At 35.6% G+C, this 13807-nt stretch overlaps 1 protein-coding gene across 1 annotated transcript; it reads right to left on the bottom strand.

Annotated features, from left to right (window-relative positions):
• Window positions 443–4840, bottom strand: LOC18793835 (probable receptor-like protein kinase At5g18500). The gene is made up of 8 exons (XM_007223245.2): window positions 4307–4840; window positions 2757–3420; window positions 2541–2645; window positions 2257–2379; window positions 2008–2178; window positions 1739–1868; window positions 1238–1450; window positions 443–1027 (listed from the first exon to the last, which is right to left on the bottom strand). Exons 2-8 carry the CDS (start codon window positions 3398–3400, stop codon window positions 902–904), a joined length of 1512 nt encoding a protein of 503 aa, XP_007223307.1. The 5' UTR covers window positions 3401–3420; window positions 4307–4840; the 3' UTR covers window positions 443–901.

Genomic DNA, 13807 nt, shown 5'->3' with positions numbered 1-13807 from the left:
AGCATGTGCCAATTAGTTTTCTTTTTTCTTTTATTTTTAGAATTAGAAAAGATAACATGGGTAGTTATGTTTCATAAAATTAAGACCTATTATCTGGTTTTGTTTTTAATTTTAATTTTTTAAATATGAAAAAAATGTGAATTTACCATATTATTCTCATTTAATTAATATTTCAATTCTTAATGTTTGAATTAACTAAGAGTATTTTCTGATATTTTGAATGTTTCACCATTCTCTGTCTTTTGCTTTATATATATATATATATATAGAGAGAGAGAGAGAGAGAGAGAGAGAGAGAGAGAGAGTCCCGTGCGTAACATTATACAAGGCACATGGTGTTCAATTTTAGCCTTCAAAATTCACATGACATGCAAACCCTCTGTGAACTTGGTACTCATGTGACTCCCTTTCTTTATGTGGAATTGCTTCAAAACGTATTAGGTAGGTGAGGTAGAAAGAATTTATTTCTTCAACAAACTGGCATAACAATTACTATTTTCTTCCTGTAAAGTTTAGCTTATACTTGGACAATTGTCTTTCCTTTTTTTCTTGAAATCTCTCCTTCACAAGAAGGGCAAAACATACATAAATGAAGATCTCATGAACTACAATCACCTAAGACCCAAAAAAATCAAAAGGAAAAGAAAAAACCAGAACTGTACACACCCGGTGGCAAGGGCGTCCCCATCTAATGCCACTCCATACACAATAACCATCTCTCCAAGACCTATAAGTAGGTTTATGTATTTAAAAGAAAAGAAGAAAAAAAATTCCTTCACGTTCTGATTCCTTTCCTTTATCTCAACTAAGGCAGGCCCAAGAATGTGAAAGCTTGAAATGAGTGCAACATGTTCCCTTTGGCTTGTTTCCTTGCAATTCTATGATTGATTCAACCCGTTGCCTATTTTCGATAGTTCCTTCTGCTATCTGTCCTTATATCCGGGTTGTCACTCCTATCTGTATCAGAATTGTCTTTTAGAGACCCAGCCTCCGTATTCCCTGCTTGACTTCTTCGACCTCTTCGGTCCTGAATTCCAACCAAGTCACATTAGATACATCAACTTATGAACTCCCCAAATATAAAGATGGAAACGCTATATTAAAAAACCAATCACATTTGTCTTAAAAATGGATATAAGGTCTGTTTGTCATTGGTTTCATATTATTCAATGGTAGAAACATGAAAACATCAAACATGGTACTGTTTGTTACTTTAAAGATGATTTCAGAAACATACCTCTCGAGGTATGGGATACTCCTCTGACTCAAGCATGCGAACAACTTGGCCCATCTTAGGTCTTTTATCAGAATCTGGATCTACACACCTCAATGCAGTCAAGAGGGCTCGTTTAAGGGCACTCATTGATGGCCTGGTCTCAATGTTCGGATCCACCACCTCCTCTGAACGCCTGCTTCCAACCATCATCTTGAGCCAGTCTACCAAATTTACCTGCAAGAACCACCCAGCAGGTGTAAGGACAACTGTGACTACTCTGGTATTATTTCTTCTTTTTCTATTTGTCTAAAGATAGCCATCACGGAACACATCAAACAATTCCAAGGTGATTATGCGTTTGTTTGGTAGTAATGAATTTACAAGCTACAATTTTCATTGGCCGGTGCGTTTACTATCGAATATGACATGCAACCAGAACTAATAAAATTTTAGAAGTACAGAACTAAAAATGCATGTATGAATCAAAATTCTCAATCTGAAAAAATAGCATTTCTCGCATACCTCTTGTGCTGGCCTACCATAATCCACTGGGTCTCTTCCAGTAATTGCTTCCAAAATCACAACCCCAAAGCTATAAACATCACTCTTTTCATTTAAAAGGCCAGAATTGGCATATTCTGGGGCTACATATCTGAAAAAAGAAAAGAATGATGAAAGGAACAGATAAGAAAGGATTCTTACCTCTAAACTAATTACTTACAGTTCTTCTACCCATAAAGAATCTTGAAACAAAAAGTTGCAAGTAACTGTTCATCAAAAGAATTACTAACCCAAAGGTACCCATAACTCTAGTTGTAATATGACTCTTTCCAGCACCTAGCAACTTTGCCAGACCAAAATCAGATATCTTCGCATTGAAGTCATCATCAAGCAAGATATTGCTCGACTTGATGTCTCGATGCACAACTTTTGGCTCAATGGCCTCATGCAAATAAGCCAGCCTGCAAAATGTTAAAATGAGTCAGGAGGTGATAAACCACAAGTGCAAACAATTCAAACTTAGGAATCGGCAGACTTACGCTTTAGCAGTGCCAAGGAGAACTTTCATGCGTGCCTCCCAAGTGAGATATCCATGATGACGCATAGCTCCATGAAGCCATTGCTCCAAGTTTCCATTGTTGACATACTCATAAACCAGCAACCTGAACAAAACTCACAGGTTTAAGAACTAAGCAACCTTTCTCTCTCTCTCTCTCATGCATGTGTATCAATTTGAACACATTTTATATGTAATAAGGCTGTGATGGTGTTACTCTTTCCTTTATTATAAACAAGGTGCTCATAAAATGAAAGGGTATGATACCTGTGGGTGCCTTCTATGCAGTATCCCAAAAGTCGAACCAAGTTTTTATGTCTTACATGCCCAATAGCCTCAACTTCCACTCTAAATTCCTTTTCTGCTTGTCCTCTATGAGATAAATATATTATAAGCACAAACCATAGAACCATAATGAAAAGAGAAAATATGAAAAATAGAAACCCATGGAGCTACTGAAACAATATACAAAATGCATCTTACAGGTTGTTGAGTAGCTTCTTCACAGCCACAGGAGTTCCATTAATCAGATTACCCTGATAAACAACTCCATATCCCCCCTCGCCAATGACATTTTCCTTTGAAAACCGATTTGTTGCAAATTCAAGGTCCCTTAATGTAAACCAGTGACCCCAACCAAGGCGAGAGAATTCAGGTAGACCAGAAAGAGGTGAAGGGGCAGTGATAGGATGTGAAGAGGGCCTGAAATAAGCTGTTCCTGCACCACCCTCCTCTCCCGATGGAGAACCGACATTTTCTTTTTCTGTATTGTTAAATGAGCCTGATCGACTGCTACTATCTCCATTCTTATGGATCAAAACTTTCTCTGACTCTCTGTCATTGAATTTATCACTAAGGGTGAGGAAAGAACTGTTACGGGGTACATAGTTATTTGATGAAACTTGATCAACCCTAATCTCTTTGATTTCCTTTGAAACATTTGGAATTTGGCTAAGAGGAAGCATGTCATTAGACTTTCTGGATCTCTTTCGTGAAGTAAGGCAAACTGATAACACCGCAAGAATCATCACTATAAAAACCCCCACAATGATCCCTGTTAAGACCCAAACTCTTAAGCCGAAAACAAACGTCTTCTTGGCTAATACAGTATCAAGACCAGATGCCATATTTTGGCGATAAAAGTCACCTGCAGAGTTCAAAGCAAAAGAAATAAGAAATTTTCAATTCCATGAATGTAAAAACGCAAACTTTTTGCATATATAGCATTTCGTTCCTGAATTTAACTGCTTATGTCACCACCGGTTCACATCTTTCAAAGTTCACGTTGAAACTCAAATAACAGAAGGCTGACTCCAAAATAAGAATGGCCATCAATTTTTTCTTTAAAAATTTAAAAATGCACATCCACAAATGGGAAGCATAATAAAATCAAAGAAAATAGTAGAAGATAAGATAGTGCTGTACAGAAACGAATATATAAGAGAGAGAGAGAGAGAGAGAGAGAGAGAGAGAGAGAGAGAGAGAGAGAGAGATGAAAACCGAGGTGATCAAAGAAACAGACTCAACCCCTATACGCAATCTGGATAGAGAGAGCAGAACACCAGGGTGATCAGGGAAACATACTTCAACCAAAGGAAGAGCATGAAAAATATACAGAGATGTTTTCTTTTCAGCTCCACCCACTTTCATACTGTGAAAACAGACTTGCAGCATAACCAACTAATGCATTTCGTACATCATTTAAAATTAGCCAATATATACAAGTGATAAAGACCAAAACTTTGATAATTCTGGACCCAAGTAAACCAATAACTGCAGAAAACCATTAAGCCTAATATACAACCACCACGAGGCTTAGTTCAGTCAAGTTCTACATTACCCGCGAAAGTCAAAACAGGTTGAGATTGTGATATCTATGGCATAACAACAACAGAAAAAAATTCAGAAAACCATTTCATAATATTTTCTCATTTCTTCGCTCAGCGAGTAAATACAGAAGAGGAGTATAAATGTAACAAGCAATAACCATACAAAGAGAGGCTCCATACACAGAAAAGTTTCTGAATTGGTACCTTTTCTTCAAATTTAATGTGAAAGCCTTCGTCAGCCTCCTCGACAGGTAATGAACCAAACTCAACCCCCCTAGATCTCTTATTAAAAGAACCCAGAAAAAACCAACTTGGAAATGAGGCTGCCACACACCCAAATCAATCCCATTGTTCAACTCTCTGAAAATAAATGTAAAAAAGTATTAGGTTTCCTTTCTGGGTTTTCTCAATTGGGCAAATGGGTTTTGTATCCAAGCTCAGATAGTCAGATAGAGCACTCTTCCCACCGCACTTGCCCCTATTGAAAAACTCCAAACAAAGGGTCACAAGCACAGAGCCTAATGTGTCTTTGTGCAGTCCAAGGGGAATGGAGAAGAGAAGGGGGCACATGGAATTCTGGGAAGAGCAAATGGAGGTGGTGGGGTTAATAAGAAGGGGTGGAGTTGTCAGTGGTAGGTGATGAGGAGGAGAGAGGGCATGCCTGACATTACATACAGTAAAAGAGAAGCATGAAAAAAATTGAAGCTTTCTTTGCTGTTTCTTCAAATTTCTCCCTTTTCTTTTATTTATTTATTTTAATTCTTTATAGTAATATCTAAAATGTGTCCTGAGGGTGACAGATAATCAGAAACTTAATCAGGTTTAGCATTTAAAACCAAGAACCTCAGAGTTTACAATTTCAGATTTAATATGTAAAACTTTAACCTTTTCTTTTTGTTAGTCAAACATCAATTTTAGATTATAGTTTATGTTTAAAAATAAAAGTGACTATGATTACAGGGGGACAAGTAATCAGTGTGATCTTGAAGAAATGTTTAGCACAAATTGTGAAAAAGGTTGAAAGGTCAAATGAACAGACTGGACAGCAAATTAACCAAAGACCATTTGCTGCCCTCATTATGATGATATACACATTTCATGAAATTTGCAATATTCCTCTCATTTCTATTTATATTTAATTATTGAGGTTGGGATATCCAATTTTAGTAGGTCAGATAGTCAAGGAAACAGACTGGAACTCCGTACCAATTTTTCTAGACCCAAAATACCCCTACTTCATTTTGAAAATAAGATGTATGGCATCGATGGATGAGCAAAATTCCTGTGCAACATGTTTGATATCTTTTTTTCTCTATTTTTCTCGTCACACGAAGAGTCGCGTGATGAGAGAAATGAATAAAAAGGTGTAAATAAGTGTGTGAATGGAGAGAGACCACACTGCCCACTACTTTAGAGGTGTGCAAGCAATTGTGCATAAACAAGTAAACAACAACATATCCATAACCCATTTTACCCACCAAGGCAGCAACCTAAAACTGTTCTAGAATCCATAGAAACAGATTCAAATGCTAAACAGTGTCCAAGCAAACAATATTACATCATTCATGTAATGATGAAATTTCTGGCATATTATAGGATATGAGAAATCATTGCAGTATGGAGAAGAAAAACATTACACATAGATGATGAACGGCTCTCCTTTTTTTTTATTTTTTTTATAGTTTTTATATATAAGTTACATATACATTAATGAGTGGTTATCTGCAGAAATACAAGCACCAAGCTCAGGTGAAAGAGTAAAGAAAGCAGGGGCCCAGCCCAGATATAGTCAACAACGTCATCATGGACGTTTAACTTGCAATGCTCAACTCAATCTGTATTTTTATTTTACCAAATTTTGAACCGCTCTTCTTCTGGTCCTAGATCACTACTTTCTGTCAACAAGATGTTCTTTTGGTCCAAATTAAGTCTTTGGATTGGTCTAATATGCAGTGCATAAGAAGAACTTGCATGTCACGGGGATAATACTATTTTGCTATCCAATCTGTCATGTAAAATCCTTATCATATAGTAGAACAAGATTGACTAAAGATAACAAAACAGTTCTATCCCGTTATATACAAGTTTTTATGATATTGCAGGCTCTTTTAGGTTGAAGTGTCAGATTGCTTGACATTTCAGATACGTCTGCTATTGCTAAAATATTATTATCTGCTAACTGATATACATTGTCCTAGCTGCATGGCTGGCTTCACATGCTGTTCATGCTCATCATTTATTGTTTTGTGAACCCTATTTTCTATGCTTCATGACATATACATGAAATAACACCTTACCCCTATTGCCTAATCTATTGCAATGTTTAATAACTAAAGAGCTCATGCCTAAAAATTTACTGGTTGTTGGATTTCTTCATCGTACCTAAACCTAAACCTAAACCTAATTTAATTTATATTATAATTGTATGGATTTTAAACCAAATTATATATTATATATGTCATGATAATGAGTTTATGGAAGTACAAAACATTATAATTGGCAATTCGATTGTCACAAAAGGCATTGAGAAAACCAATTGGATGTTGCCTCTTGGCTTCCTTGTACAGATTTATTATATATTCTTCAGTAAATTCATATGTTTTTGCATTTGATTTTTGAGCATTGCACAAGGCCCCGCTTAAAAGGAAATAGAATAAGACAATAGTGTTTTACAAGATAAACCTTTCTTTTGGCCTTATAATCCTACTTTAAGGTTTAAAAGTGAGATTAGTCATCCAAGTATGGAATATAATTAAATCGAATCCGAGGCGATTAACAAAACCTTGAGAATTTTAACAATAATTAAGCTAGAAGCATAAACTTCTTTTTCTTTTCTTTTTTTCTTTTTTTTCGGATGGGGAAAATGAAAGTTATATGATTCAAGTTTCTCGTGGAAATATTTTACTTCTTGGTTGAGGGTTCTTTATTGTTCATTTTTCCTTTTGTTTGTCTTGGTCACGGGCATGAGGTGCAAGTATGGCATATAAAGTAGAAGCGAGAATCATAGCAGAGCATATTAAATAAACTTGAATTAGCTTCTGATACTTACATTTCTAAAGTCTTTTCTAGAAGATTTAACATGCAAACAGAAAATTTATCGACCATAAATTACATGGATACAAGCACTAATTAAAATCACTTATAGCAAAATGGACTCATTCGTATATTGATTTAAAGTAATTACTTCTCTATGAAAGGTTCTGAGTTCGAGTTTTAACATCCATATAATGTGTGTGAGTTTAATATGTTATAACCCCTCTCAATAGGAAATTTTAAAATAAAAATAAAAATCACTAGTATTAAAGAAGGTCTTACCAAATACCCACATGTATCTCAAGTGTCTTTCTTATCAGGTTGAGCTTCATCTGACTAAACAAGTCTTTTCAACGCGTTTTATTTTAGCATAATGGCTATATAGATCAATGTTTTAGTTGGGCACGGCCTTTGATTAAAAATGCACAAATATTTAAACAACAAAAATGGATATTTGGTGTAGACTAGGCACGTATGTGTGGCCTGCTCGGTGAAAGACTGAGCACACTAATCAAAAGTTGCCATAGCTTTTCCCCACACGCAAATATTATTGACTTTTTTTTTGTGGTTGTTAAATTAGGGTTTTCAATTTTTAATCACAATCTGTTTGTTTAATTAAAGATTTGTTTGGGAGTGATTTTGACTAGGCCAAAAAACACTTTTTTATGGAGAATCACTTCTCTATATAACCACTGTGGTTTTTAAGTGATTTTATAAAGAAACACATGACAGGTGCATCTTCCCAGAATCACTTAAAATCACTTAAAATGATTATATGAAAAATCATATAGGAGGTGTTTTTTCCCAAAAATAATTATGGCATATTCAGAATCACTCCCAAACAAACCCTCAGAAAAGTGCAAAAGTATCTAACAATCAGTCAACTACATGTTACCGTAAAAATCATGTTATGCAAAGTCCTTGTCATCTTGTAGGTGTCGGTTACTTGTTCAATATATATAATCACCCAATTCAGACTTTTGATGAGTTTCTTAAACTAATTAAACAATTCCAAACTTAATTAGACTTTCAAGTCCATGAGTAGATAGATAGATTGCTACAATTTACCAAAGTTCAAGAACAAGATGTTGGTCTTGATGAAGATACTATAAAAATAAGCTTGGCCAGGTTTTCTTTTTCGTCGGCAAATAAAAATAGGGTTTTGTAACTTTGTAACCACGCCAAGCAAAAAACAGAGGTCAACTTCCTCATGCGTTTGCCTTGTATTTTAGTCCAAAAGTAGGATAAAACTGATAAAGAATGTCCTGTACAGATTCCTCACCTGCCGTCTACTGCCCTTCAAAAGAAGAAAAACTTAGTTGTAACGGGGATAGTTTTGCTATTCACGTGAAAGTGTTATCACCTGTGATATAGCATTATTGATGAAAATAATAAAATAGTGTTATCCCCGTTATTGAAGGTAAAACGTGAAGTATATAGGGACCCAAAATCCCAAGGTTAAATAAGCTTTAATTGTCTACTGTTATGCATACATGTCATAGACAATGGTCAAATTTTGTTCTTGCACATGTCTCTCAAGCCTCAACCAAAAAGCATACAAAAAGAAACAATCTGGATTGGATTATATAAATATTTCTATACTAGTACCAGCCGCATCTATAGATTTTATTTCAACTAAATTATGAAGGCAAAAGTTGTTTAATTAACCCAATAATTTGTAGCAAGAATCCTTGATGTTAGTAGTTAGGCCAAATGCTTGCGGAGGAAGAGGATGAGGAAGAAGCCAGTGACCTAATTTCATTTCAAAGCTTAAATATTCTGATCCCCATGCTTGGAATTTTCATGGAGTTTGGACCTCACAGAATGTTTTGGCATGCTCATGGACTATACATTTGAATGATTGAGGTCAAGATGCAACATTTGCGTGGCTGATGACAAATTGCATCAGTTGTTGAAAGAGCAACATCTGTTTCTGTTTAGTAAATATATGGTTGTTAGGGGGTGGCATCAAGTTGTGTTGGTGATATAATTATATCATAATAAAGTCTTAATGCAATAATGAAACCATATTAAGCTTTTTATATAGTATTTGTTCCCTTCAAGCCCATAATGGATTTAAAAATTCAATTTTTTTTTCATCATTGAGGCATGGAGATTCGAATTTTAGACGTTTTCCAACATCGGGAAGAAGAGAAGCGTACTGCTATACTAATAGCTAGTTGGTATGAATTTAAATTCCTAAAACGTGATTTTATAAGATAATAATGCACCTAATTATATTCCTTGGTATTTTCTGTTAACCTCCAAAGTTCTTGATGCAGTGGCTCATTTCATTCCATTGAACAGTGCCATAGTGACAAGCTCGCATAATCACTTTATTATTTGTTTATGGCTTGTCCAAACTTATAATTGAAGGTGATGTTCTTCTGTTTAGAAAGATACAGAGGAACAAGTTCAGACCACCCGCCGCCACAAAGAAAAAAACAGACTGACATGAATTGTGGCCATTGGATGTCTGTGAAGTTAGTGAAGCCCAAATTTTGACATGGGTTAAGTAGGCCCAACAATATCTTATGTTTTTTGGTTTGTCAAAGTTCACAAGTTAAATTGACGACTACGAGTATTAAATCTTGCGTATAAATGTTTTTAACCGCTTGAATTCTAAGTTTGATATTCATACAGACGATCTGGATTCATTAGTACTACCTATAGATTCTCAATCGTATAATGATTTATAACATTTTCCTTTTGAATTGTTTAAAATAGATATATCAACGATTTTAAATTCGAATTCCTCCTCTCAATAGTCAATAAAAAACACACTAGATATTGTGGATGACGAGATATTGCTTATTAGCTATAAGAGATTAAGGGCCAAAAAGGATTGCCATGCTTACGATTTAAAACAATAATGCAGCTGTCCAAAAGTTGGCCTGAGGGGTGGTTCCAACATCAATTTTGTTGTTTGGTGTTAATTGTATTTATATTCCTGGTCCAACCCAAAATTCAAAAATCGTATCCTCTTGATGACCATTAATTTTGTTCATAGCAAATTCCACGCCTTCCTCATGCAATCCACCACCTTGCCCATCATTTTCGTTTGTTAGATCTCCCTACAAATTTCAAGAGCTTTTTTGGGAGTATCAATATTGCACTATATTCTTCATCGAGCCATCGAATTGGTTTGTCTCATTCATGTCAAAGCTCCTCATAGACCGAGATGAAAAGCAAATTGTAATTTCCTTTTTATTTTTTTGAAGAATGGAAGATCCAGATGACCTATATATGTTTTTGCGTTTCGAACTCGTTTAGTGCCTATAATTGAATTAGATAAGTTACTAAATTAAGGTATGTTGAAGGAGGAAATGAAGGTAAAGGTGAAAGATTTTCATTTTTTGGGAATTAAGAGGGATAAGTTATAAGGTATTGTTATTACCATTCTATGGGGATTAGATGAAACGAATTTTCTTCATGAGTAATCCATCTTCTACCTTCAATTTAGACATTGTTTATTTATAAAATAGGGGGAAGAACCCCCAAAACACGAAACATGTTGTAAAAGTTTGAAGGTGGAGCCCACAGAGTGAGCCACAGAGAGTTTCTGCATCTCAGGAACTTCTTCCTGTATTTATCAATTCAGGAAGTCGAAGGGCGAGTTTAGCCGACCTTCCCTTCTCTGTATTTTACCAAAACCTTAGCCTATAAATAGGCATATCACTTGCAATGGGAAGAGTGACCAACGGAGAAAAGAAAGAAAGGGGAGAAGAGAAAAGAGAGGAGAAAAGAAGAAAGGAAAAAGAGAAGAGGAAAGAAGAGGAAAAAGAGGAGGAAAGATAGAAGAGGAAAGAGAGAGAAAATTCAGTGAGCCTCACATATTGTAAACTCTAAAGTTGTAGCCCTATTATTTTATATAGTGAAAAAGTTACTGCTGCTGCTCTCCGAGGACGTAGGCATAGCCGAACCTCGTTAAATGTTGTGTCTCATCTACTTTACGTGCAGCTCAATATTCATACATATTCCAGGTTATATTTATAACACGTTATCAGCACGAGAAGCTCTCAGGTATAATTTTTGTGCTGCACTATTATCTATACTACTAACCACTAACAAAAATGGACCATTGGTAATACTAAACATATTATCAGTGGGAGACCGTTACCAATACTAACTTTTTTTCTTATTTTATTCGGTGGTAGTTTTAACCCCACATTTATTTACTGTATGGTGTAGGTTTATTACCCATACAAGCACAATTTACTTTACCGCACATTTAATTTTATTTAAAGTATGGTGCGGGATTAACGTCCATACAGCAAGCAATTTAATTTATGAATTTAATTTACCGCACATTTACATTTATTTAAAAGGGTGGTGCGGGTTTATCGTCCACGCCTTTGCTTTTATTTAAATGTATGGAGCAGAATTAGTGCCCATACAAGCACAATTTACTTTACCGCACATTTAATTTTATTTAAAGTATGGTGCGGGATTAACGTCCATACAGTAAGCAATTTAATTTATGAATTTAATTTACCGCACATTTACATTTATTTAAAAGGGTGGTGCGGGTTTATCGTCCACGCCTTTACTTTTATTTAAATGTATGGAGCAGAATTAATGCCCATACAAGCACTTTAACTTTATGAATTTAATTTACCGCACATTTACATTTATTTAAAGTGTGGTGCGGGTTTATCGTCCATACCAGTAATTTATTTATCAGCAATTTATTTTATGGATTAATTGTGCTGTATGATGAGTTTTTCCAGTATGCAGATCACTCAGTATGCAGATCAGGACCAGAAGTTCCTTGATCCTCATCATACAATTACATCAGGACTTGAAGATCCTTGATGATGATATGAGAGCTGGCAGTCTATCCGGTACTGTATTTGTAAACATGTGATTGGACTTAAAGGTCTTTGATCCCGACATGTAAATAAGGACCTAGAGTTCCTTAATGATGTAACAGTACCGTATTGGTTCATGGTGCCGTACACATTGATGATAACTGTACTGGCAGATGAATAGATATGTATTCATGACTTGATGAATAGTACTATTCACATGAATAGTGACGTATGCATAAATATTAACCATTTTGGGTAAACCGTCACTATATACAAAAGGGAACCTGCAGTTCCTTAAACTCATGGATGTGCAATTAAATGAGATGCCAGAAGTTCCTCAAAATATGGACAATTATGTAAGGGCTTGAAATCCCGAAATATGGACAGAAAATTGTAAAAATGTTCATACCATGAGAATATGTGGCTTTGGCCTGAAGTTCAAAATTTAATAGTGTTGAGAACCTGAAGTTCCAACAATTAAATGGACAACCCTTGAGGTATTATTGCAAATTGTGGTATGCCACATATTTCTTTGGCATAAGAAGATGATGAATTTAAAGTTCGATTTTGTTATAATCGACACCTCAAGGAAGAAATATATTTTGTGAATTCCGGTTGTTAAGAATACACCGCGAAATGGATAATATTAATATAAACCTCAAATAATGAATTGAGACTCCCCACATATTTTGTTATATCTGGGCCGGAAGCCCATGGATCCAAATATATGAGAGATCCTAAACTTGAAGTTGTGGGTATATAGTAGTTAATGCTCTTCACTACTATATTGCGATATTATCATGGCTTTTACTCAATTCATATTTCATGTCCATTTGAAAAGGGCAAATAAATTCTGAGTTTGTGCCCAGGCCATAAGTTCCGGGCTACCATACGTTGAAATATGAAATTTGGGAGAGTCGATGTGGTTATTTGAACCTATAAGGCACAAGGTTCCAAATCGTCATTTTGAAAAGACGTAAAAACCACAGGTGCAAGTTTAAGAATATGCGCAATTATTATAACAGGAACATATAACAGATAGATTTTTCCACTTGCAATGAAGGTGCAAGCCCTGTGAAATCTATAAAAAAAAATTACATTATGTTCTGGAAGCCTCTGCAGGAAGATGACGGCGCCTCTTAAGCTTAGCCATGAGCTTCTCGTGGTCTCCCAAAATTCTTTCATTGGAGACCTGCAGCATGTCTAGCCTTCTCAGTGTATCAACAGAGTACGAACTCACCAGTTTCAACAAGGCATTATTCTCTCCTTTAAGTTTCTCAACCTCCTGTTGAGACTCATGAAGCATTCTTTGGAGAGACGAATTTTCAGTAGCTAACCTCTCAACCTCGTTTGCTCTGGCACGCAAACGATCAGCCATGTTAGAAACAGAAACAGCACTCTAAATGCTAAAAGCCATTGAGTCATCAATAGCCTCTTCCTCTGATCTCCCCGTCAACAACATTTCATCCATTGGAGTAATGAAATTCCTAGCTACTATGACAGCAGTAGCATCATTCATCATCACAGAATCATTAACTGTGAGATGACGATTTTTGGATACAAAGGATGGACGCCAAACTTGGGCGTCACTGGTAGTTGTGGGAGCATCATTTAAATTGAAATAATTTGGGCAGGAAGAAGAGGAAGCCATTTTTTTAAGAAGGTTTCGAAGAAAGTCTTAGAAAAACTAAAGGTTCGGAAAATGAAGGAAATTGAGTTGAAACGCAGTTTGCAAAGGCAATATCTATAGACGAAAACGTGGCCTCTAATAATGCCTGTCGGCAATATCTTCTCGAATCCCCATATTATCTTTTTCTTTCCCAGAGTCCAAAACTTCACGTGGCCTCTAATAATGCCTGTC

This window comes from Prunus persica, chromosome G1 (genome assembly GCF_000346465.2).
Source record: "Prunus persica cultivar Lovell chromosome G1, Prunus_persica_NCBIv2, whole genome shotgun sequence".
NCBI lineage: Eukaryota > Viridiplantae > Streptophyta > Magnoliopsida > Rosales > Rosaceae > Prunus > Prunus persica.
Note: the sequence above shows the minus strand (reverse complement) of the source record. Positions and strands in the feature narration are given on the sequence as shown.